Raw genomic sequence first — 27,791 nt, 5'->3', positions numbered from 1 at the left:
GTAATCGGGTGTAACAAACTTGAGTTGCCATGAATGTCACACAGGCTCTCCACAAAAATAGCATCCAAACTGGTGATGCATGCTATAAACAGCACCTGAAGATAGGAAGGTACTATAGCGGCGGAGAAAGCCCACGCCACCCGAGAGAGGGGAGCGTAAACACGTCAAATGTGCCTGTCGGGTCGATTGTGGCAGACGGATGGTTAAATGACCTACTGAAAATGTAGCCGGGTACTACCATCTACAACCTCCAATGTTTCGACTGTGAGCCCTCTGTCATTTTCAACGTACATCGGGAGAAGCTCAAGATTCGCATATATAGCAGTAATAGGATTCAATGTTTCTTCTGTTGACCGGGCGCTCATACACGTATCAGAACAACGAAACATATTTTTTGTCCTAATTGTCGTCTGAATACATATCGGCATGAATCAGATTCCAGTTTAACAATAAAACTTATGTACCATTTTGTAGGGTAAATATAATGTACAGCTTACTAAACGTAATTCACAATGTCGGGAAATACATTCCCCTAGTACTGTAGGCCTAATTCAGTCGTGCTAGGAAATTTTGAAGTTATTTATCCCCTCCTGTTCAGCATTTTTTGAACAAAATTAAGCATAGATAACGCTGAATGTCAGAGCACACGGCATAAATGCGTTGTTATTTTGTGTACAGCTACGATATGGACTGAATTTTCAAACACAGTTCAAAAAATTAGACATGGATACATGGTAACATGTTTTGTTGGCAAATGCGCTGATTGTTTTTACTCCACGTGCGAACTAATAGGTAACACATAGGGCCTAATAGCTGTTACAGGAAGACTAAAAAATTGCCAAAAGACTGAGATAAATGCGCCGTTAGTGTATGAAGCACTCAGCAGTACCTGTGGGAGCAATTATCACATTTTGGACGTAGTAAATACGTGAGATATTTAATATTTTGCCTGATGAATTTATGCATCCAGATACCAAACTTAGGACCTGGGGAGGATGAGCGCTATATAGGATTGCAGGTGTAACGTTATAAAGACTACAGCATATTTGAAGCACCATAAAAAGAACACAATTCTGAATAACCTATTTGCGGTAACATCTCTTATCTCCCAATCTGCATCTGCATTGTTTGTTAGAACAAACAAGTCCACACTAGCTTAAAACAAAGTTGTATACCGGCGCTTTCAATGAGTCAGATATTTATTGCAAAAAAACTTACAATGTCATGTTCTGGCTTCAGCCAACAGCATTATTTCTCTACAAATGTTTGTAAAAAAACAACACAATTTCCTAGTACGGGAATTAAATCCCCACTACAGTCAACAGTGACAACACTTATTTTCTTTAGGCTTTCAAGAATATAGTTCTATTTACTTTCAATATCGAGCGCAAGTAATTCACTTGGTCATTGCCAAAGTATATGTCTTTAAATTGTCAAATGAGCCCTTTACATGTTCACAGTGCAACGAAATGTGACAGCAAAATTTTTCATTAATTTATACATTATTAATTACACCTTCTTTCCTTTGCTCTTCTATTTGTATTCTGGACGTTGTATTCAAATGAATGTCGCCTTTTCTTGGAACTAGCTGAACTTTCTTTCTCTGAATTACACGAATTCGAGGAAATGGCGGTCTTTCCCTTTTCTACTTTTGCAGCTGTATGATATTCCTTAAAAGAATTACGCCGAGTCGTTCCATTGCCCCGAAATTCGTTTCGTGTCCTTGTCGTCAGTACCGGTAATTTCCTATCGATCGTCTGTTGTATTGGCTGCGGAATTCGTGGAAAGAATGTGGAAAACCATTGCAGTTTTGTCAGAAATCTTTTTAACATATCTCCTATTGTCATAACGTGGCCCCCTCCTGCCTTTACATCAATTTCTTCTTTGTCGTTTAAAAATGGCTCGAACCATTCCCATAAGTCTTGTGGAGGCTGTGTGTATCTGATATACATAAAACCTAAACCTCTAATGTAAGGGGAATCAGGGTGAGTAATCAAACCATTGACCTGTTTTCGAGTCATTTTTAACGTAAACATTTTATACAGTAAGCAGTAAGCTGATGATACAATCCCTCCCGCACCAACCCCTCTAACACCTCCACACAGTGCCGTTAACCCAGTTGTGTTTCGGCTTCCTTTTTCCCACGGTTCTAGGTGACCAACTCTGTAATAAATTTCATCGACGACTTCGTGGTACGTTTTCAACTTGCGAAGATTCACTTTAAAGTAATACGAAGTTCGTATGTTTTCCAAGATGAGTGGGTTTAAATTCATTGTACGTTCGTTTCCCCACAGTTGCAATACGTTGTTTTTCTTCTCTTCTTTCGATGTGGATTTTTTGTACAGCTTCGAATCATTACACACTTGCTGACCATCCATATTCAATAATCTTCAGTGAAAAGAAGTAGAGCTGTTACTGCACCTAAAAAAAAAAAAAAGATATTTTGCAGTGGGAAATGGTAGGCCTACTTTCCTAACTGGCAAACGGTACTACATGTGACCAACAAAATAATTACAGATATCATAATTACATTCAAGTAACACTAGCCGAATAATGCACGTTGGTATTAAAAACATTACTTATAGGGCGCATTTGTAAACACGCAACACGGAAGTATTGTGCTAGAAACAATAAAACAAATTCTTTTCTTACCTTACATGAATATAAATACAGCAACACTTGAATGACTAGTCTACCACATTTTCTTGCGTGTGGCTCAATATTAACTTTATATTATCCTTCGGAAAACGGAAACTTACGGAGGTGTATTTTTATACATCAATATATGCCCAGCCAAAGCACTTCTACCGCCTCAAAGGTCTTCAGCGATATCAACAATAATGACAGATCGTGAGTGGGAGCGGATGTTATGAGCTGTGATGATGTTGAGTTCGTAGTTTCTTGTATACAAGTATATAATTGTAATAATTTAATAAAAATGAACGTCGTTGCAGCTGTTAGGCTATACATTACGCGAATGACTGAAGAAAGTGGCCCAGGAATGAAAATACTTCTGATGGACAAACACACGGTATATTTACTGGCGCTTGGTAAACATTGAATAATCGGCTACTTACTTTTGGAGCTTACCTCTGTCGTATATGTGTTCCCAGACTGGAATCGTGAGCATGGTATTCGGGCAGTCGGAGATACTAAGGAAAGAGGTGTACCTGTTCGAAAGGATTGATTCTGGAAGCGCCTATGAACCAATGAGACACTTGAAGTGTATAGTATTTATCCGACCAACGAAAGAAAACCTTTCATTTCTTGAAAGAGAGCTTAGAAATCCGCAGTATGGCGCTTATTACATTTGTAAGTACATTGTTTTGATGACACGATCTTCGTTGTTTATTTATCAATATTGAGAACTATTTGCTTCCAACAGTAAAACTATCTGCAGAGGATGACTGCCCTTTTGTAAAGTAAACAAAGTTTCCTCATTTTATTTTGAGACAGTAATGTAGATCAGTTTAGTTTGTTGCGTTATGTAAGACATGACATATGAACAAATTAAGACTATACTTTTCTGCGGGAAGATGACTGTACCATCAGTTTCTGGATTTTGCATTGGAAAGCAAATTGCTCTGTATCCAAATATTATATAGGCCCCTACTTCGTGTCAGCAGCCAGAGCTACATAATTGCTTCTAAGTGTGTTATTTCTGAAACTGTTATATTGTTCATTGATCTGCTTATTATGGAAGTGTGGAATATCATATAATTTTCAAATCAGATTTTATCTAGACTACTGTAATCCAGCAGGCACTGAAAAACAGTTTAGAACTGTTCTTCCCATCTTTCTTTTATAGGCTATATATTGTGCATTCTTTAGTTGTATTCCATCGCCACCAGCAATGGTCCTTGCTGAGGTGGGATGGCCATATTGTAGGTGCAACTGTATTGGAGGGATACCCCTGGAGATGCCAGGTAAACATATGTTTCATGAAATGAAGCAGCAGCCTTTTTCAGTAGTTGCAGGGATGGGAGTCTGGCTGATTTATTTATTTGGTCTTGTAATGCTAGCCGACATGGCCATGCTATGCTGGTAGTGTGAATAGCTGAAAGCAAGAGGAAACTACAGCTGTTACATTTGCCAAGAGCCTGTGTATCTACTGTATGTATAAATGATGATATCCTCTGTGGTAAAATCTGGAGGCAAAATAGTCTTCCATTCAGATCATCTGGTAGGGACTCTTAAAGAGATGTCATTAGGAAAATAAACTGTTATTCTATGGATCAGATTGTCGAATGCTAGATCCCTTAATTGGGTAGGTAGGGTTAGAAAATTCAAAAAGAGAAATGAATAGATCGAAGTTAGATGCAGTGGGAACTAGTGAAGTTTGGTTCCTGGATGAGTAAGTTTGCAGTCAGGTGAGTACAGGGTTATGAATACAAAATCAAATAGAAGTAATTCAGGAATAACCTAATAATGAATAAGAAAATAGGAATGCAGGTAAGCTACCATGAATAGTGTGGTGCACAACACTACCATTGTAAAAGTTTATATGCCAACTAGCTCTGTAGATGATGAAGAGCGTGAAAAAATGTATGATGAGATGAAAGAAGTTATTCAGAGAGAATTTGAAAGCAGAATAAGAGGAAAAGGAAGAGAAGGAAAAACAGGAGAACATGGATTGCCTGTTTGAAACCTTTGGATAATGCTTGAGAAGTTGAATGTAATTGACAAAAGGAGAAAATATAAAAATACAGGAAATGGGATGGGCAACAGGGAATACAGATTAATAAAGGAGATTGACAAGAAGTGCAAAAGGCTAAAAAGGAGAGGACAAATCCAAGACTATAGAAGCAAGCCTAATCAAGGGAAAGATAAATGCTGCCCGCAGAAAAATTTAGTGGCCTTTCCTGAAAAAAAAGTAAATAAATAAATAAAAAGAAGAGCAGCTATATGAATGAATATCAAGAGTGCAGTTGGCAAGCCAGTACCAAGCAAAGAAGGGAAAGCTGAAAGTTGAAGGAATATATATCACACACACACACACACACACACAAAGGTTTGGTGGTTGAATTGTTTGCAGAAATAGCTGGGACTTCGTCTCGGAAGGGGGCATCCAATGACACTGAACTCGACCCCCCCCCCTGCTCCACTCTCAGGGGGTGGAAGAGGAGTCAAATTTGAAATCTTCAATAGGAGCCCCCAATTTTTATTGCAGATTCTCCAGAAAAAATGTGTGACTTTCGTGTGGAACAATTTTATTGTTCCGGATTAATGGCGCTGTATTTGACACAGATCAAAATGGATTAAACAGTTGAAAAGTGATAAGGGAATGTTCAGTATGTATTGTCTGCTAAATATTTTTTACCATTCAAATGGCCATCTGTTATGCACAGATGGCGAACATGCTTCACAGTCCATGGTCGGACTCACTGTTTCTGCAACACCTAGGTACAAGGCTATAGTTCCCTTGTGTTGAGCACAACTGTGGCTATACCATGAATTATGGATAAGGAAACAGCAGTGTGAAGTTGTTGCGGCTCACTTCCTACTTGTGCAACAATGTTAACGAGTGCAGAGGGGTGGACATTGTTGCGTCATATTGTGTGTCAAATAGGCATGTAGGAGAAGCTTGTTTATGGTATGTGAACCTGTTCCCAGAGAGGAATTTCTTTCAGCAACAACATTTTGCAGTATTAGCCAATTTTTACTGCTACTGTAAGTGTTCAACCCACACGAAGAATCTGATCACAGCCCGTGGTGAACGAAAATGCTGAGTGGATGTTTTGGCTCTAACTGTTGTACATCCTGAAATAGTTCGAGGGAAATTGCACGAGTTGCAGGAATTTCGCAGCAAAGTGCATGAACACATATACCACCCATTGCATCAAGCCGTAGTAGAATGGGGAGACTTTCAAAGCCGCTTGAACTTTTGCATTTCAATACAAAAACTAGCAGCCAATGATGATTTTCATTCACAGGTGTTTTCTCTGATGAAGCAACGTTTACGAATTGTATTCATGTGAATCGGCACAATATGCATTAAGTGAGAGCTGAGTTTCAACACCCCTGGAGCACTGTAATAGGTCTCGGATAATTGGCCCATGCTTTATAGACAGTAATGTGAATGGCGACATTTTAGATAATATTTTGCCAATACTTCTGAAAGATATCCCACTTTAAACAAGAATGGATATGTTGTTTCAAGATGATGGCTGTCAAGCACATTATTTGTGGACATCTCGTAAAGTTCTGAATCGAAACTATCCTGGCCGACGGCTTGGATGTGGAGGCCCTCATGAGTGGCCTGCACCATGACACCTCCAGATTTTTTTTTTTTTTTCCTGTGGGGAATGCCAAAGGAGAAATGTTACCCAGACATTCCAACAACCTGTGCAAATATGTGCCCGGGAATTATCACTGAATGTGCAAATAAATATTAGTGAAGAAAAACTTTGAGCTGTAGGATTTTCTTTCAGAAATAAGGTTGTGAGGTATACTTTTGTGAGCAGGCACCATTTCAAACATTATTTGCTTGAGTAAAACATGAAGATTTGTGAGAGACAAGGGGATGCACCTAAGACCAGCACCCCGATGGTGAGAGTCAATGGGATTCAGTCAATACAAGCACCCTGAGGGTGAGAGGCAAGGGGACTCATTAAAAAAAAGACCTGAATGAAACAGAAGTGTACTACATTAACATCGTTGTTCCTGGGTAACACTAAATGTAGTTGTTACTGCATTGATAAACAAGCTGATAACCTATTCTAACCGTTTTCCGCTTTGACACCATCGGTGAGTTATTGTACAAATAATGTGGACAATTTAATGTGTTATGTTCTCAAGAATCACATTAATTTGTAATAAAACACCCATGTTGCATTACAAAATGTAAGAATACTGCCCTTCTACTCTACTGGGATCCTGATCTATTGGGTAATTTCCTGAGATACTATCGTGTTTCAAAGAATTGTAACCTATTCTGATTTGTGTTGATTACAGCACCATCTATCGCACAACAATAAAATTGCCCCATACAAAAGTTATGTAGTTTCTCCAGAGAATCTGAATTTGCCGTAAAAATTGGGAGTTCCTATTGAAGATTTCAAATTGGACACCCGTCACACCTCCTGGAGGTGGAGCAGGAGCATCAACTGTAGTGTCATTGGATGTCCCGCTTCAAGAGGAACAACTGTTATTACAGCCTTTTTTGTAATATGATGTGTAGTTTCCTATATATTTTCCAAAACTGTTTTAACTGCCCCATCCTGTATAAGGGAAGTGAACTTATAGGAATATCATAGAAATGGAAGGGGGAGTAGATGAAAATGAGTTGGGGTATACAATACTGTAAGAAGAATGTGACAGAACAGTGAAAGGTCTAAGAGGAAACAAGTTGCTTGGAGTAAATGACATTATCTCAGAAATATTGAGATCCTTGGAAGAGTCAACCACAACGTAATGTGAAAAAACCTCAGACTTAAAGAAGAAAGTAATAATTGAAATTCCAAAGAAGGCAGGTGCTGACGAGTGTGAATACTAACAAACCATCAGTTAAAAGTACTAGTTGAAAAATTCTGAAACTAATTTGAGACAGAAGAATAGGAAAACAGAAACGTGCCAACCTTGGGGAAGACCAGGTGATCCAGAGAAATTTAGGAATGCACAGAGTAATACTGATGCTGTGACTTTTATTAAAAGGCAGGCAGAAGAAAGGCAAAATTACTTTTATAGTATTCATGGATTTGGAGAAAGCTTATGACAGTGTCGACTGGCATACATTCTTTGTAATTCTGATGATAGCAGGGATAAAATACTTGTAGGGAAAGGCTGTTTACAACATTAACAGAAACCAGGCTGCAGTTATGAGTCTAAGAACATGAATCATAAACAGTGGTCGAGAAGGTAAGTGAGGTAGAGTTGGAGCCTACCCAAATGTTATTCAGACTGTACAGTGAGCAAGCAGTGAAAGAGCCCAAAGAAAAAATTGGGGAAGAAATTGAAGGTCAAGCACAAAATACGAAAACTTTGAGATTTGCCAATGACATTGTAATTCTGTCACAGACAGCTAAGGGCTTGGAAGAGCACTTGAACAGCATGGATAGCTTCTTGAAAATATGTTATAAGATGAACAACAACCAAAGTAACCATGGGTAATGGAATGTAGCCTAATTAAATAAGGTGATGCAGAAGGAATTAAATTAGGAAGTGAGACACTAAAACTAGTTGAGGAGTTTTGCTATTTGGGCACCAAAGTAAGTAATAATGGGTGAAGTAGAGAGAATATAAAATCCATACTGCCTATATTACAAAATGCATTTCTGTAAAAGAGGAATGTGTTAATGTCTACTTTAAATTTAAAGTCTTACTAAGACTTTTCAGAGGGTATTTGTCTGGAGTGTAGCCATGTATGGGAGTGAAATATGGAAATATGCAGCTCAGACAAGAGATAGTAGAAGCTTGTTAAATGTGGCACTACAGAACAATACTGAAGAATAGGTGGATAGACTGAGTAACCAATGAAGGTACTGAAATGAATTGAGGAAAAATAAATTTGTAGCACAACTTGTCTAGAGGAGGCGGTCGCTTGATGGGGCACATTCTGACAGATCAAGGAATTGTCAAATTGGTATAGGAAGGAAGTGTGAGAGGTAAAAATTGGAGGAGGAGTGTAAGGGATGAATACAGTAAGCAGGTTCAAATGGGTGTGGGTTACTAGTCATTCGCAGATGAAAAGGCTTGCACAGGTTAGAGCAGCACTGGAGAGCTGGAAAAAATGTACTTTGGTGCCTGCAGCTTTTTTTATTAGGTGCAGCTTTTGGTAATGATTTGTACCCAGAATAAAGTAGATGAGTCATGGGTTTGATGTAGTTAGCCACAAAGATTCTCATTCGTAATTGCCCATAGTTCGTAAATAGTTATCTGGTATTTTGTTCAGTTAGTGCAGAATTTAATCACATTGTTGGAATTATTGAAAAAATCAGAAAGAAGACATACAAGTAGGTTACTGCAATGATGAATGTTTCTCTTATGTTGCATTACACATCAGTCTATTATGGAGATCTTATTTTGTGTTGAGATTTGTTGGCTTTGCCAACTCGAGCATTACAGAAGCATAAGATTCCACCCAGCTGCGTTGACCCACGTCATCAATATGGCGGAAACGGCTACTTCCAGCTTATACAAAATGAAAATGTCCCTACATACATATGCCAACAAATGCAGACTAAAATAATAATGACCCAATAATGTCTCACTCCAAAAATAAAATGAAACTAATGTGACAATTGCGGAAAATAAATGGTTTAGGGTAGGGACAAGCTAAATATACAACAATAAGAAAAACACTCCACCATCCCAAAACAAATAACAATAATTTAAAAAAAATTACCACGTTCCGCTTCACCATCAAAACCACAGGATTGGACATTTCCCTTGACCTATATAGCTCAGCCGCAGCTATTCGTACCAAAAAATCAACACTTGTATCTCCAAACGGTGGACCCAAAGCCCCAACAATTCCAAAACCCAAACACCCCATATTCACTACATCAGTTAAAACACAACTGCCATACCAAAAATATACAAAACACAAAATATCACAATTACCATAGAATAGAGTCAAAATAAAAATTACGTAACAAGAGCCTTCGGCAATACCATATTGGTTGGCCACCGCTTGCATTCACGTGTGCTCTACCCCCTGCCCCCCCCCCCCCCCCCCCTCCTCTCCACACACACACACACCTAACTAATCAGACCTAAGAAAAATGCCAAACACACAAACAAAAAAAACTTAACAACACACTGAGAACACTTCCACAGCCCACGTTACCGCACCAACTACCTAAACTCAAAACCACATTAGCACTATGACAACCAAAATTCAAATGAATCCAATACCACACATTAAACTCAGCACTTACACCACCAGGGGGCACCATCACATACAACAACATGATATCTACAAACACAAAAACTCAAACACGCTTCACTGTAGTGACATCACACTTCACACCATTACATCATGGGTCAAAGCAGACGGGTGTAATCATATGCTTCCATTGACCCCCAACTCTCAAGCATCTCACAAGTATATTATAACATTCCATCCTAACCTAAACATTGGACTACTCACTAGGTCAGTCTGTCAGCACATCTAGTTCTTTTTCCAGTCACCAAAGAAATACCAAAATCAGTAAGCACTTTTAAATTTATAACAATCAGTAAAAGTGGTACTGGTACTCCCCATATGAAAAACAAAAATAATCAGTTCCAATATTGTGCCAAAAGAAATCGTTACATTGAGTGATACTAATTGGTTGCAGTGTTCTATCATCCAATTTGGTACAACCAATGTAAACAAATTGCCAACATCAACAAGCAACACTGGAATTGCTTACACCATAAGTGAATTTTATGTGAGAGCTCTATCAAACCAGACTTAGAACAACAACAATAACAACTACTACTACCACTACTACTACTGCTGCTGCCGCTGCCGCCGCCGCCACCGTCGCCTTTACGTCCCCAATGAAAATCTTCAGTATTCTTATTGCAGTCTGATATATTAAAGTTTTAATATTTTTGAAGGTGTTAATAAATATAACATCCCCGTGTCTTATCTCCATTTGCTAGTGGAGATTATCATGACACATTTGTTGGCTTCACTGACTGATGACCGAACTATGATCTTTAAACCTAACCTAGACCTTGAGGTGCACAACAAACCAGTTTGTAGCCACAACTTTGATTTAATAAATAGTGCTGCTGATATCTCTGGTCAAAGCAGAACAGCCCTTCTCTGTACAGTACTTCCATAACTTTTCCTTCATGCAATGGCCAGTCAGTTTATGGTAAGTTAGTGGGTTACTAATATTCATAGAATGAAGTGTGCACACCAGTTTGTGTGAGCTTTCACCTTTTTACAAGAACATTATTCAGTGTATAGTACAGTAATGCTTGCACCTTTTCTGATACGTGGCTAGCACATTTTCAGTGAACATGTGATTCCTATCATTTTAATATTTTTTTTAGTATTGCTGATACCAGGGATATAAAATACTAAATGACAAATAACAATTTATACAGTTCATTTTCTCTGTTGTACTCACAGAGCTTTTGCAGGTGATTGGTAAAACCTAGTAGACATCAAATGTCTTTGAGAATGACGGGATGTTGGAAGGGGAATTCTTGTCTGTCAGTAGCATTCCAGAAGTTTCGTATACCTTCTGGATGGTTCTAAATGGTGAGCCCTGTAGAACATGGAGTGTTGCTGAAAGGGAGATATTGGCTTAGCAGCCTGAACTGCAATGATATTACAAACGTATGTTAGAACTGTCACCCTCATTGTGTACTAAGTGCTGATAGTAATGTGAAATCTAAAGGATGTTGCGGTGTCCTGTGAAGCACCTGGTACACGTCAGTGTGTTATATTTGTTCAGGCAAAGCTGGGCTCTGTCTGGATCTTTATTCCCCTACCTACTCTTGCAATGTTCATGGAACTCACTAATTGCAACAAACAATTCCCAATGTTTTTGATGCTCCAGTGACAGTGTTAGCCAGTGTATGAGGTATAATCATAAATTAAATTTTAAATGGCTGTTAAAAACGAATGGATGCTTGTAGCTTCATGGCATTTGCATGGCTGCAAAAGGAGTCTTTGAAGGTAACTTTGTCAGTCAGCACTTTATTGCGCTCGTCAGTGAATAAGCAGCAAATGACTGAAATAGTGTTATTGCGTCTCTTACAAATTGCGAGGTATGCTGTCATTTGCTTCCTGCAAGCAGAAGGAATCAATGCTACCAAAAATGTCATGTTTATGGGAGTTGGGGTTATGAGCATTGGTGTTGTGAGGGGTGGTGCAGAAAATTCAAGGCTGGTCAGACAGGTCAGCAAAATGAAGTGATTGAGGAAGATGCTCAGTTGTTGATGAAATTGTACATCCAAGACATTGGTTAACAATTTTCTAACTTTCTGAAGATGTGCCTCAGATTTTAAGGACAACCCTTGTTAACTCTGTCACAGAGAGATAAGAGTACCATAATTTTTGTGTGTGTTGAATACCAAAGTCTCTAACTGACTTTAAGAAAACTGAAAGAATAGGTTTGTCCTTGATATTCCTTCTGTACTACCATGAAGAGGAGGACGAATTTCTGAACAGAATTGTGCTGTGGGTGTGAGACATGGGTACAATTTGTGAACCCTCAAACTAAGAAACAGGCCACTCAGTGGATGCACACTCATTCTCCCAATAACCCTAGCAAATTCCAGCTGATGCTGTCAAATCGCAAAATGATGCTTACAGTTTTGTAGGATCTCAAAGGAATTTTGACAACAGATTTTTGTGATAGAAACTTGTGAGAATACTGTGACCACTCATGAAAATCCAAAGGTTAACTAGAACAAATGGTGTGGGATGATTACGGAAAGAATTCTTCTTCTTTAGGACTATCTGTTATCCTGTACTGCAGATCGAATGAAGGAAGAACCCAGACGTTTCGGGTGGGATATTTTTCAATACTCTCTGTAATCTGAACTTGGCACCAAGCAACTCTCATCTCTTCTTGAAGAAGAAAGTCTAATGGACTACTCAGTTCTTCATGTCTGACAATGAGCTGGATGACTCTGTCAACAATTGGCTGAAGCACCAAACAGCACCATTTTTTGATGAAGATGTGGAACCTGGTGTTATGGCAAGACAAATCTTTGAATTTTTGTGGTAACTGTGAAGAAGTAATGTCAACATGTAAGTACAAATTATGTATAAAAATAATTTTGTTTTTTTAATACCCTGTTGGGGGTTAATTATGAACAGCTGTTTTGTAGTCCTAAAATAAATAAATAAAACTCTAAAGAGAGACAAGACACCAGTGACTGTATCAAAATATCTTTATTTAAATCTGTGAAATGCCTCAAGAATGGTACATAACCTATATAAATATCAAGTCCTCTGCAAACTGAGTGAACACATTGTTCGTGGAGACAAGGTGAATGGCATTGTCCTGTTCTTTTGTTTCATTTTTCTGTAGAGTTTATAACTCTGGTAATAATAAATAGTTTATGTGAAAGCTGTAACGAAATTTTCCTACAAATTTTGAGGGCACAGCTGAGATCAAGAGAACAGCTAATGACATAGGTTTTGGCCTTCTATCTATGACGTTAATGACAAACTGTCTTGAGAGCTGCTTTGGCTACGAAGATGTAGTGATAGTGTGTGGATTTTGGGTCTACAAGAATTCAGATTGTAATGGTGATCAGCAGCAGAAATTAGAAATAATCATCAAAACAGAGAATTACAAACAAAATTAGACAAAATAAGTTTGACTGTAGAACACGAATTTGGAACTCTCAATCCCTTTAGAGACATTATAACATATTCACTTTGGCTATTTTGGAACATCATCAAGAGTTATTAACCAAGTTGATAAAATATCTGTGAATTGCAATGTTAGGCAAAATTGAGACAGCAAATGAAAATTTAATCTGTGCACCAGTTTAAGCCATGAAACAGTGTGGACACTGGTTTGATGCAACTTTCCATGCTACTCTATCCTGTGCATGTCTCTTCATCTCCAAATAACTACTGCCACCAGCAGCCATCTGAATCTGCTTACCATATTTATCTACTGGTGTCTCTGTGTGATATTCACCTCCTCTCTCCCCAATTCTATTCAGTACCTCCTCATTACTTATGTGATCAACCCATCTAATCTTCAGCATTCTTCTGTAGCACAACAATTCAAAAGTGTCTATTCTCTTCTTGTCTAACCTGTTTCTCATCCATATTTCACTTCTACACATGGCTACACTCCATACAAATACCTTCAGAAATGGCTTCCTAGCATTTAAATTTCAATTCAATGTGAACAAAGTACTCTTCTTCAAAAACACTTTTCTTGCCACTGCCAATCTACATTTTATCTTTATACAAGTTAATTTTTGAAACGAGAAATTTCTGAATTTACTTGCCAATCAACATAAAGCTAAGAAGACATTTACTGATAACCATTTTCGGAACCAGGAGATGAGAGCTATGTGCAATATATTGTTTGTAGATAGAGGGACAAAAATGAAATGAATACCGGCATTTATTATTATTTATCAAGTGTATGAAAGCTTGAGTTGAAGATTAACAATGACACAAAATGTGAAGGGACGATGATGCTGATGATGAGTAGGCTGCAATCCAGAAGGGTGCTAACTACAAGTGCCTCTCTCTCATCTTGGGGTCTGAGTGACTTGTCCTTCCTTTTCAACCTTCAACATTTCGCCCACGCTGCCCCAAAGAAGAAACTTAGTTCCAAAAGCTGGTTAGTGTGTTCCTTCTAGTTTTATATGTATCTGTTGGTGGCACTGTATATTTCACCTATTGAAGGTAAATACTAGCCAGCAATTTGTCTCAACTGATCAACTACATTCCAACAAAGACAAAGAGAAATAGTGTCAGAATGAAGATTGTATGTATAACACACCCAAAAGATTGTTCCCAGAAGAGAAAGAAATTGTTGGTAACAAAATCCAGGTGTGGTCTGATCAAAGAATAGCTGAACTAAGTTCATATGTGAGCACGAGCTAGATCATATTTGGGAAAAAAGATAAACAGGGAGCATCACATCTACATCAACTGTAAAATTAAATAAAATTATTGGGAAAGATCTCTATCCAAGCTCCCGTATAGATGATCTTTTAGATAAACTACAAGATACTTGTGTTTTGCACACTAGACCTCACACACATCCATCCGTACATACACAGACACAAGTCTGCTTGTGTCTGTGTATGTGCGGATGGATATGTGTGTGTGTGTGCGCGCGAGTGTATACCTGTCCTTTTTTCCCCCCTAAGGTAAGTCTTTCCGCTCCCGGGATTGGAATGACTCCTTACCCTCTCCCTTAAAACCCACATCCTTTCGTCTTTCCCTCTCCTTCCCTCTTTCCTGATGAAGCAACCGTTGGTTGCGAAAGCTTGAATTTTGTGTGTATGTTTGTGTTTGTTTGTGTGTCTATCGACCTGCCAGCGCTTTCGTTTGGTAAGTCACATCATCTTTGTTTTTAGATATATTTTTCCCACATGGAATGTTCCCCCCCCCCCCTCCCTCTCTCTCTCTCTCTCTCTCTCTCTCTCTCTCTCTCTCTCTCTCTCTCTCTCTCTCTCTCTCTCCAGATGTAAGAAACAATGCTTTGGAGGAGTGGTGTTACAAAAATCTCCAGATGATAAGTTACATCCAGTCACTAACATGCAAAGCCCCAGTCCAGTTTTGGATTAATGCTGGTTCTTTGATACTGGCTTCTTTAGTTTGCTGCAATAATGGTTTACTATGAGGCTCTTGACACTGATAGCCTTATTCACATGGAACGCATCACAGTAATGAAGTTCCTAACTGTATGCCTAAGTGGCGTTTGCCCTATTGAACTCCTATTTTCAGTACTCTACATAATTTTCAGTACTCTACATAATTTATTCAATAACTCTTAAAAAGCAGTGAGAAAGGTGTCTTAAAATCAGAACAGTTTGTTCTAAACACCGTATTTATTATTCTTTAAATGCTTAGAAAACATCCCAGTGATATCTCAAGTTTATCTACATTACATTAACATTTACACAATTTATAACTCCACTTGAGTTAGCTGTTCTTTTGCTGATTCTGTCTGGTTGCTGTAAAACATTATGCATTTTCTCAATTCCTACAAAATTAATGTAGATAAACAATTATTGATGTTCACCGCTACTTTTCGCATTCTGATGTGTCAATATGCACACTGTGATTCGTTCTGCAACTCTCTCCAACCATCTGCTGCACATCGAATCAGTAGGTGCAAAAACATTTCTGTATCAAACAATGGACAGTCCAGTTTGGAATAACAATAGTATTACGAAAAAGAAAGATTGCTACTCACCATATAGAGTAGACACTGAGTCGCAGACAGGCACAGTGAGAAGACTGCTATATGTTTAAGCTTCAGGTGAAAAGGCCTATTTCTGAAATAGAAAAAACACAACTCACATACTTACGTTCACTATCTCCAGCTGTTGTAGGCAGATTGTGGTCATCAACTGTGCCTGACTGTAGCAGCAATCTGGCATAGTTGGTGGGGGTAAGGAGGCAGCATGGGGTGGTGAGGGGCAGGGATAGCAGGGCAGTGGTAGGGGAATGTGAATTGCTGATTGTGGGAGTATGCAGGGATATGGGGGAGACATTGTAGGACTGTTAGATGCAATTGGGAGGATTGGGGTTGGGGAGGGAGAAAAGGGCAGTGGGAAAGGAAACAAGTAGAGAAAGGGGAGAAAACTAGTGAGCCCATTGGCTGAATGGGAGGCTGTGTAATGCTGGGGTGGGAGCATATAAGGGAATAGATAGGTAGCAGGAGGGGAGTAGCAAAGTTTGAGGTCAAGGGGGTTACAGGAACAAAGGATGTATTGCAGTGAGAGATCCTCTATGCAGATGATGGGGCATTCCTGTGCCACCTGTGGGGTTCAGACTGCCAGTGATGGTTAAGGGCAAGCATCGATTTGTAGAAACTGTATTGTTATCGGTAGCATTACATACGTCTAAACTTTTTTCAAATTACAAGAAATGAGAATTTTGGAAAATAAAAAAAATCTATCTGGTAACCAATGAAAAAACTGAAAATTTACCTGAAAACTCTAAATGCTAATACTCCCAAAAGAACAAAAATACAAAGTAGCAATGGCACCCTCTTAACAGTAGTACAGAAAATTTTTGTGTTAAAATATAAAACTCATTCACACTTAAATTCATTCATGTCTATCATGTCGTCAAGACTTAATTTTTCTTTTCTTTTTGTGTAAATTCATGTATCACATGAATTATCAAAAAAAGGATGGAGAATCAAAACTTTACAATTTCATATTTATTTGAAATTGTTGTATCAGTATGGATACAGTAAGGTTTGCAACATTAATTTCTATTCACTTAAGTTGGTCGCTCATTTACATACGTAGAGAAATGCACAGAAAATATCATAATGTTAAATCTAAAGCTAGAACAAATTTTACGTTTGAGCAAGTGGCCTATCACCCACCCCCACCTGCTGTACACAGCTGATAAGTAGTGAAGGGAGGCTGCTGCTTTCTTTCAGTTTCTGAAGCTTCTTCCTCCACAGGCTGCTTTCAGCCGCTCTGTGGAGTGTTGGCTGTTGCTGGCAGCCGCTCTGCTGTTGGCCACTCTGTAGTTGTGCTGTCCCAGTTGACTGTCGCCTGTTCCGTTTACTGGCTTCTAACATGCAAAGAAAGAGTATGCTGTGGGTGATGTCAGTTCTGTCTAGCAAATTAGTTCTGGTCACTAACATGTGCTGCCCTACAAGTGGAGTAACAAAAGTGCTTCTCTGCACCAATATTTAATGTTAAGACATTGCACTCTAATGCAACAGTTCTTATGAACTGCTGCATGTCAAAATTTGTCTATAAGCAAACACTGTTTTTATACAAACATATAAATATATTGAATAAATGACAAATATGAGCACACATACAAATAACTCTTTTTTCATTTCTCTATCCTAATATCTTTTAGTTCCTATGACCATGCCCTGGGGGTTTTTGAGTTAGAATAGTCCCGAGGTATTTCCACCTGTTGTACGAGGCAACTTAAAGGAGTCTCCTACTTTTCGGCCTGTCTTCTTTCAGGGTTTGACCTCCCAGTTGCAAAACTCTACATTTGGGAAGGGATGCCTTATTTGGTGCACCATATATCTATAGTGCAATCAGACCTTCTGCACTTCTCATTGTCATGACTCTGCAACTCAACCCACAGTTCAGCTATCTGGGTGAGGACATCTTCCAGGGTAAAACATCTTCTTCCATTGTCCACTGTCCTCTTTCACCCCTATTACAATATTGGATTTCTCTGCACCCAATATCCAGCACAGTAGTCATCCCTGACAACACAGGGATCGCACTACTGATGCCTGAGCTGTGAATTCCCCACATATGCCAAGAAGTAGATGCTCGTCTTCTTGGGGCATCAGGGCTCCCAGCAACAGCCATCGCACCAGGTGACACTCGTGGGGAGAGCCCCTTTGGAGTGGACGGCATCAGGGCAGATGACCCACAACGAAGAGGGCCAAGTCATCTCTTGCTGGTGACCAAATGGTGCCAGCAGTCTCTAAGAAGGGCAAGCTAGACTACAATGCTGAGAAGTATGACCCTAAATCGTTCCCCTCCCTAGCTACTCCATGGGAGGAATGTGGGACTATGGAAAAGAGAGGGCCGTATTTGCCAAGGTATTTAGTTTGCAGCAGAACAGATGGGGACTCCTTTCTGGCTACTAAGCTTATATTTTTTGTTGAAAACCTGGAGGACAAGTTTGGGGAAGTGGCTGTGTTGTCCAAAATGAGAAATGGGTTAGTTTTGACTCAGACAGCATCCCCAGGCAGTGCTTGCTTGTGACAAGTTGGGTGATATTCCCGTTTGTCACCCCTCATAAGAGCCTCTATATGGTCCAGGGGATTATTTTCCATTGCAACCTTCTCTGGCAGTCCAACGATGAGCTATGCACCAGTTTAGAATGGCAGAGTGTTCACTTCATCCGGTGCTTCTGTAGGGGACCGAAAGGTAATAAAACTGCCACCAGTGCCTTCATCTTTGTCTTTGAGGGTGGTACATTACTGAAAAGTTCTTGTGATGTAAAACTGTATGTCCCTACCCTACGTGGTGCTTTAAGTGCGGGAAATTTGGGTACATGTCTTCTCAATGCAATTCCAATGCATCATGTAGAGACTGTGGATGTTCGCTGCATCCAAATACTTCATGTTCACCTCATCCCACCTGTGCCAGCTGTGGAGAGCACCAGTACCCCTGCTCACCAGACTGCACGGTTCTTCAACGGGAGAGGCTGACTTACCAAGAGGCTAAACGGAAATAGGAATCGTTGACCCCATGTGCTTGACATCTTCGTATGCTGCAGCTACACCAATGTCACCCTCACTGGTGATGGTAGCCACCATATCTCACCCTTGTACAGTGGACCCTCAGGGCCGCCCGAATGCATCCGCCCCCTTGGTGGTAGGGGACACCTCTTTTTCCGTTGCTTTCATAATGCCTATTTTGAGAGCAATGACCCCCCCTCCCCCCTTAAATGCCGGGGACATCAGTACCCTTCCCCCAGCCAGGGAAGCAACAGCCTCCACTGGTTCCTCTTGCACAGAAGGGGCCTCTAGGGACTCTACCTTCCGAGCCCTCCCCCCCCCCCTCTCTGTGCAAAAGAGGACACTAGCCAGTGGTTGAAGGAATCACAAGCTGCTGGTCGAAGGGCTTCATGGTCTTCCCCAGTGCCTGAAGCTACTTTGGAGAAGTCCTCTCAGCAAGCCCCTAAAGAGAAACTTGAGGGCAAGCAGACGAAGTAGTAGTCTGCTAAGAAACAGGAAGCTCCAGTGGCCCCAACACTACTACTCCCTACCAGGTCTGCATCTAATGACAAGGTGGATATTTTAGTGTTTCCCAAGGACGTAGATCTTGCCAATGCTTAATCTGCAGTGAAAATGGATACAAATACTCAACCGGTGGCAGCTGGTGAACCTGAGGTATAAACTGTTTCCTTGGTTACATCATTCTTCCCAGACTTCCGAAAGCATCATCCTCCAGTGGAACTGTGGCAGTTTATTCCCCACCTGTCCGAGTTACAGTAACTTTTCAGTGTTACACCTGCTTTCTGCATTGCCCTTCAGGAAACTTGGTTTCTGGCAATGCGGACGCTTGGCCTTCGTGGCTATTGGGGGCGTTACAAAAATCATACTGAATGTAACAGGATGTTAGGTGGGTCTGTATATATGTGCTTACCTCTGTATATAGCACATCCGTGGCCCTGCAAACACGTTCAGAAGCTGTGGCTGTCATGGTGAACACAATGCAGGTAATTGCCATCTGCAATGTCTACCTTCCTCCAGATGGTGAAGTACCACACCCTGTATTGGCTGCGCTAATTTCCCAACTCCCCCCACCTTTCCTACTTCTGCGTGATCCTAATGCCCGTAACCCTTTGTGGGGGTTAGCTGTGGTAAAGATGTCGAGGATCTGATAATTCAACTTGATCTTTGCCTCCAAAGTACAGGTGCCAACACTGATTTCAGTGTGGCATATGGCTCATACATGGCCATTGATCTCTCATTTTGGAATCCTGGCCTTCTACCATGTATCCACCGGAGAGCTCACGATGACTTGTCGTAGTGACCACTTTCCGCTCTCTCTGTTCTTCCCCCTGCGTTACTCACCTGGATGTTCCAGATGGACTCTTACCGAGGCTGACTGGGATAGCTTCACCTCCGCTGTTACCATTGAATCTCCATTGGATGGCAACATCAAAGAGGTGATCAGATCATCACTACTACCATTGTTGCAACAACTGAATGGTTAATCACTTGTTCTTTACTATGGGAGCATGGCATATTGTTCAACATTGCCCTCAACTTTGTGGGTGCTCGACCCTGAACACAACTGCAGAGTTTGACTCTCAACGGGTACTTTCGGAACGAGCCCAGTGAACAGCCTCCTTGTGGAAGCTGGGGTTCCTCCATTGTGGATCAGGCGGCAACTGCTTGCGAATCATACTGCCCACATTCATAGTTTGCCTCACCTTTCAAATTATCATCTCCTTTCCCCTAACACAGTTATTCATCTCCCACAGTGGTGGCCCAGATTGAGAATTCCGATTGCAGTCCTTGTCCAGCCCTTCTCTCTGAAATTGAGTCTTTCCCTCAGCCAGCTTTCCTCGGGGTCCACTCACTTAAACCTTCTTGGTTGGTGTCGTGGCTACAGCTTCGTCTGGACGTATGTGTGCCCCCAAAGACTCGGTTCACCCTAATGCCCTCTGCCGCAAATTTTTCTCCATTCTTAGCAAGTTCCAGGGCTCGGAAATAGTCTACACTGATGGCTGATGGTCGCATTGGCTTAGCTTATGCTCATGCTGGACGTACTGAACAGCACTCCTTGCCGGATAGCTGCAGTGCTCTCACGGCAGAGTTGGTAGCCATCCGTCATGCTTTTGAGCATATACCCACCTGTACAGGTGAATCCTTCCTCATCTGTAGTGACTCCTTAAGCAACCTACAAGCTCTCGACCAGTGCTTACCTCACCATCCATTGGTGATGACTATCCAGGAGTCTGTTTCTGCCTTCAAAAAATGTGGACATTCAGTGGCCTTCATTTGGACCCCAGGACATATCAGAATCCCGGAAAATAAAGCTGCTGACAAGCTGGCCATACAGGCTACCGGTAAACCAACTCTGGAGATTGGCATGCTGGAGACTGATCTCTGATCGGTCTTACGCCATAAAGTTTTTGGATCTGGGATACTGAATGGCACACCCTCAGTACACCAAATAAACTACATACTATCAAGAATACATTGAATGTTTGGAGGTCTTCCATGTGAACCACTATCAGGGACTCTGTTGTCCTTTGCTGGCTCCGCATTGCCTGTACTTGGCTGATTCATGGTCACCACCTCTGTTGTGAGAACCCACCTTAGTGTCGCTGAGGTTCCCACTTGACAGTTGCCCACATCTTGTTGGACTGCCCAATTTTAGCCTCCCTGAGGTGGACTTTTAACCTTCCCGCCACACTGCTACGGTGTTAGGAGACTATGCCTCAATGGCGGCTCTAGTTTTATGTTTTATTTGTGAAGGAGTTTTTTATCACACAAGCTAAGCGTGGGCATCTGGCCATCTCTCCCAGGCCTTCACCCTCCCGCCCTTTTAACTCTTCCTCACTGTTTCTTTGCTGTTTGTTCACCTTGGTGTTAGTTTTTTCCCTGTCAGTGTTTCTCTAGCGTTGTCTTTTAGGCTGGATGTTTTAGTGTGTTGCTGAGTGGCCAGCTCATCCTTTTTTTACTCTTGCAGTCAGCTAGCCCAGGCCATCTGCTGTATTATTTTAATATCTTCTACCGCTTTTTCTCCATTTTGTGCACGTTTTCCCCTTTTGTCTTGGTTCTTTTGTTCTCTCTTTCAGTGTGGTTCCCAATTAGTTTTCCTCTTTTAACTGTCCAAGACTCTTTTATCCCGCGACATGTTTGAATGTGGATAAAAGGACTGATGACCCTGTAGTTTGGTCCCTTTACTCTCCAAACAAACCAACTAGCGAACCTACTAACCATTACTGTCTTTTGGCACATCTCCTTCATATAATACCTTTTTATTATGTTCTCTGTATTTTCACAATCAATTGCGAGTCACTTTTGATGTTCTACCAGCTTCATTGTTCTATTATTTAGTTTCAGTTTTCTTGCAGGACTCCTTATATGTGCTGAGAAATAATGAACCACTGTTCTGCCTGCATCCTTTCATTATTTCCCCGCAGCTAAGATGTGTTTCACTTTTTCTCAGTTGCTTCTGTACTCGTCTGTGGTTTATGATAATGTGGTACACAGATACAGTGTATGTCATAATTTTTTTCTTTTTTAATAACAGTTCCTTTTATGACGCCTATGTGTTTTGACAGAAATCATTTGTATTTTTTTGATGTTTTGCTCATTCTCTCCTTCAGCATACTATCTTTTCCTTCCCATCTGCATATTTAGCTACTTGGTGGATACAAGTAAATATATTTACATGTTTCAATGTTTTGTTCTCATAAAAAAGACATGATTATTCTTTCTCTTTCTTCTCAAGGTGATCTCACTTCATTTCTTCCAAAGTCTGTTCTTTCTTAATATTTATTTTTTTCCACATTATATCACTTTATTTTTCCCAAATCTCTTCCTTCATCGTCAACCGCTGTGAATCAACAATAACTTCTTCTTCTAAATATGGCAGGATGACTGTGTCCGTGCTTTACAACTCTTTTTTTTAATTTCAAATTCTAACAGCTCGTGACATTTTATGGATTTTCCATAACTCTTCAACAGCACCTTCTATTTTAAAAACAAGTAACTGGTAAACTTGTAACTTACATTCTTATCTTAAACACTTCATTATTTACACTGTTTGCTACTACACAAAGCTGAAATTCCAAATATCACAAGTTTTTGTTAACTTTAATAATTTGAATAACTTCCACATTATTCTTTGTTACAGTTTATTCTTCTAATAAGTTACTCTATTCAGAATTTTATTTGTCGCATTCCTATGGCGTAAACTGATCGCATGCTAGCAGCTGTGACTCTACAGATTTTGTTCCAGAAGCTAGTGGAAGTTTCCTGTATTCTCTTTTGGTGGTTGATTCCTGCCCACTCTCATCTTCCAGTCTTCATATTCTTCTTTGCTCTTACCACACCCTTTTTCTCCTCTGTCCATGTTCTGCACTTCACTGCATTTAGAAGGAAATCTGTCAAACTTGTGATTCCTTGCCCCCTTATTATTGCCTGTTTTTCTGTGGTAGTGCAGGCCACTTTCACAATTCCTTTCTGCTTTGCAGTGGAATCTATCTTGCTGTCCTCTGCTGAAGACGTTGTTTAATGTGGCCGGCTGTCTCTTCAGGTGTCTTTCCTGCATCACTGTTACAAATTCTTTTTCCACCATTTCTATGTCCTTGCCTGTTAGCTACATATTTTGTGTTCAGTTGGTGTGCGTACTATACATTCTTGTTCCACTGCTACCCTTATCTTGCCTGTTTGATGGCTGTGTTCTTTGTAGGGGAGTTCCTGCACTACCCAACACACTGTGTTTCATTTATCATCTTGCACATCTAGGAAATAAAGTGCTTTCCAACAATGCTTTCTCTTTCAGATGGAACTTCGTAAATTTGCTGCTGTGTATGAATTATGCTTAAAGGTCATTTTTAGTATTTGTTGCTGGATGTCCACCAACTGAATTTCTTTCCTGGTGTAATATTATGTACTGCTTGTTCTACAGTTTATGTCTTTGTGTGTTTTATCTTGTCTACTACTTGACTAATGATGTCGACTTCCTGTTGTACCTGTGCTACATCTAATGTGACCATTTTTGCTTCTCCATATGTACCTACACCTGCCCTTCTAAATTTTCTAGCCATTTAGATATTGTTTTGTACTGTTTTTCTATTATTTCGTGTGTCCTGTTTCTTGTTTCCATAACTGTGACTTTCTTTCATGATTAGTTTTCTATTTTTTTTCTTTTTTTTTCTTTTCGTGTGCCAATTTTATTTCTATATCTAGACTTATTTTCCACATTTTGAACATGTCCTTAGAACTCAGTCGTCGTTTTTTTGACTGTCATTTATTTCTTGAATTTCCAGTTTCACCTCCATTTTAGTTCTTCAATTTTTCCCTCTCACCTTTTGTTTGACTTTCATTTCTTTCATGCTACATTCTAGACTGCTGTTTCACAATTTTTTGTTTTATTTGCTTGCTTTTTGTTTGACAGTTTCATTTCTTCTATTGATAATTTAATTGCTGATATCATTTTACTAAATCAAAGTTATTACCCAACTCTGTCTTTGCCAGTTCTGCGTACTTGCCTTCACTGCTGTCATGACTCCCCCAACACCTTCTTGCGTTACCATTTGGGTTGTGTCCATATTTCCCATGCCTTTATCCAGCCTACTGTCTGATAACGGAAATTTCATATTACTTACGTTGCCCTTTTGAAACTCCTCCCAGTCTGACATGTTATCACGTTCACTTTCATTTATCAGTATTAATGGCTTGACTTTACTATCCTAGCCTCACAAATACCTGTCCAAAATATTACTCAGTACACACAGCTATAAGCTTTACTAGACCAAGTATTATTATCACTGTTATCACCTGCTACAGATATTCTAATTACTTGCTAACAGCACTTGAGATACATTTGTCATGTTATGCTACTAGTGGCTGCTGCTTGCTGTGATGTTGCATGTGCTTATTCAATGTGTTACTTGTGAGAGTCAGCTTCTTCTTATCTCTTATATTCTTTGTTCCACCCTTGCTACAGCTAGACCTTTTTAGTTCCATTTTTCATGTGTATTAATTCATCTAGAATCTTTATTTTTCTTGTAGCAGCTGCAACCGAAAACTGAAATATTTGTGACTTGTCCAAGGGAGTTCACTGTACCTGCACTTTCAAAAGGGATGCACCCAAAGATTAGGCATTTCGGTTCTGTCGCAGGAAGTCACATACAGTGCTCCACAACAGTTTTAGATTGATGCTGGTTATTGAATACTGGGCTCTGTAATTTGCTATCATATTATTTTGGCATCACACTCTTGGTTTTGATAACATTGGTGGGTAGTTTCACTTCCAACGTATAAGTATCTGCTTGATAATAAAGTTCCAAACTGTGTGTCGGAGAGAGATGCCCTATCAAACTCCTACTCTCACTACTCCACACAAACAGTTCAGTAACCCATAAAAATAATGAGAAAGATCTCCTGAAATCAGAACAGTTTGTACTGGACACTGTATTTCACTAAATAAAAATATGTACCAGATAAGTTTGATCCTTCTTACAGCATTACCAAAAGAGGTGGTACATGACACAGGACTCTCATTTAAGAGGATGGAAGTTGGAGTCTGCATCCGACTATCCACATATAAATTTTTTTCACAAGTTTCCTAAGTCACTTACAGCAAATGGTGGGATGGTGTCTTTGAAAAGGCCTTGGCCAGTTTCGTTCTCAAGTTTCTCCTGTCCAGCCTTGTGCTGTGTCTAGTGGCCTCACAATCCTTTCTTACACCATTGTAATTAACATTCCTTCAATATTTCAGAATTTTCTTTTTATATTTAATCCCATAGTGGGTAAGAGCTTATTTTATCACAATTACATTTTCCTAAATATTTTACACTCTTAAATATTCTCCTTGTTTGCTAGGTAAATTGCTTCTAGTTTGTTACTGCACACAGATAGTACCAATTTTCACTGTATGGCGTTTTGAGGTCTGTTTGTAGCACTTAAACTGCAACAAGTTGTAATATATTTGAGTCTTAGTCAAACTGAAAAATAAAAAAATCTTATTTTGCTTTCAGATTTCAGCAATATTATAGCAAAAGCTGACATAAAGACATTGGCTGAAGCAGATGATCAAGAAGTTGTGAGGGAAGTTCAGGAATTTTATGCTGACTATCTGGCTGTTAGTCCGCATCTATTTTCTCTTGGCATAACGGCATGTTCTCAAGGTTTGTGCACTTCATTACAAATTTTGAGCAAAAAAAGTGTGGGCCATTGTAAGATTACACATGTAGAGTATGCTCTAGAGATGTAAATTGTCAGTGAATGTTAATTACACTTTTAAATTTGTGTATTATTCATCCCATGTAGGCTTTCACGGCCGGCATCTTCATCAGTAAACACTTCCGGGCTAAGTTGCCGTGGTCGATCTGTAGAACTTCTTCTCCCTTACGTTTCATTCTCAACTACGGAGAACACCTTCCGAGGTGAGTCGATGACTGGCTGCTAGGAGCTGGGGCCGCCGCTTATGTGGAGATCGTAGAGGGCGCCACCGCATGTCACGTGGCGTCGATGTGTAGCTATCTCTGGCTATCGTCCGTTCTCTCTATTTTGCAATCATTCCATCCAAGGTTCCTATGGAGGACATTATTGCTAATATAGAGGCAGGAATTCGTCAGTTACCATCATATTCTGCTGATGAAATTAGGATGGAAACCTCCAGGATATTACGTAAAGCTAAGCCACCCAGCAGCAATCTGTCTCAAGGGGAAAGGAAGGCATTGCGGAAGATCAATGCAGACAAGAATGTTATTATAGTTGCCGTTGACAAGGGAAATGTTACTGTTTTAATGAATACTGAGGATTATCACAAGAAGATTAGTGATCTCCTGGAACCCAGCACATACAAGAAGCTGAAAAAGGATCCCACAACGAATGTGCTGAATGCCACCAATCGTCTGATAAAACAGTCTTCCATTCCTACAGAAGTTAAAAAGTATCTTTGTAAAACGGAGGCTTATCCTCCGAGATTATATGGATTACCAAAGATACATAAGCCTGATGTTCCTTTGAGACCGATAGTCAGCGCAATTGGAGCTCCTATCCAAGAACTAGCCAGACACCTTGCCTCTTTGTTACAACCTTACATAGGCAAAACTGAGAGTCATATTAAAAACTCTCTACACTTCATTGAAAAATTGAGGGAAATTACTGTCGGTCCTAATGACATCCTTGTCAGTTTTGATATAGTGTCTTTGTTCACTATGGTTCCAGTTGATGAAGCTCTCTCTCATATAGCCGATATGTTCCCTACTGATATAGTGGCCTTGTTCCAGCACTGTCTATCCTCGACCTATTTTCAGTACAATGGTGAATTTTATGAACAGATTGATGGGGTAGCCATGGGAAGCCCCCTAAGCCCCGCAATTGCGAATTTATTCGTGAAATATTTTGAACATCAAGCACTGCAGTTGGCCAAAAAAAAGCCCCTCGAAGTGGTGTCAGTATGTGGATGATACCTTTGTAATATGGAATCATGAGGAAGACGACTTGAATGATTTCCTGGTGCACTTAAATAGCATCAACCCAAAGATCAAATTTACTATGGAGAAAGAGAAGAATGGACAACTTAACTTTTTGGATGTATCAGTTATCAAACGGGTGGATGGGACCTTAGGCCATAAGGTCTACAGGAAAGGTACACATACTGATCGCTACCTCCATAAGAACTCAAACCACCACCCTAGGCAAAAGAGGGGGTCATAAAACACTAGTGGATAGGGCCAATAATATTTGTGAACCAGGCTACTTATGAGGAAAAACTAAATCATTTACGAATGGCTTTTGCGAAAAATGGTTATACGAAAAACGAGATTCACCGAGCACTTCACCCAAGTAGAAAAATGTCTAAATATAGGAGACAGCAACAACCATCAGCTGGAAAAGTATTTCTTCCGTTCATCCATAACATCACGGATCGCATTGGGAAAGTACTAGCCAAGTTTCAGGTGGAGACTATTTTCAGACCTACTAGGA

General features: G+C 40.0%; 2 protein-coding genes across 2 annotated transcripts in view; one reads left to right on the top strand and one right to left on the bottom strand.

The window, feature by feature from the left end:
• Nucleotides 1-1,505: 1,505 nt before the first annotated feature.
• On the bottom strand, nt 1,506-2,378 carry LOC124622929 (pre-mRNA-splicing factor 38B-like). Its single transcript, XM_047148719.1, has one exon. The coding sequence runs from the start codon at nt 2,376-2,378 to the stop codon at nt 1,506-1,508; it is 873 nt and encodes a 290-aa protein (XP_047004675.1).
• Nucleotides 2,379-2,831: 453 nt separating this feature from the next.
• LOC124621810 (vacuolar protein sorting-associated protein 45) overlaps nt 2,832-27,791 on the top strand; it is a 148,625-nt gene continuing 123,665 nt past the window's right edge. The window contains exons 1-3 of the mRNA XM_047147247.1: nt 2,832-3,031; nt 3,114-3,312; nt 25,835-25,984. Of these exons, the coding sequence (XP_047003203.1) occupies nt 2,870-3,031; nt 3,114-3,312; nt 25,835-25,984 (511 nt within the window). The 5' untranslated portion in view covers nt 2,832-2,869. The remainder of the gene's footprint in view (nt 3,032-3,113; nt 3,313-25,834; nt 25,985-27,791) is intronic.

This window comes from Schistocerca americana, chromosome 7 (genome assembly GCF_021461395.2).
Source record: "Schistocerca americana isolate TAMUIC-IGC-003095 chromosome 7, iqSchAmer2.1, whole genome shotgun sequence".
NCBI lineage: Eukaryota > Metazoa > Arthropoda > Insecta > Orthoptera > Acrididae > Schistocerca > Schistocerca americana.
This window is presented reverse-complemented; position numbering and strand designations above follow the sequence as displayed.

Coding starts and splice junctions, on each gene's coding strand:
- LOC124622929 (XM_047148719.1), bottom strand. CDS start 2,378: ATGGATGGTCAGCAAGTGTGTAATGATTCGAAGCTGTACAAAAAATCC.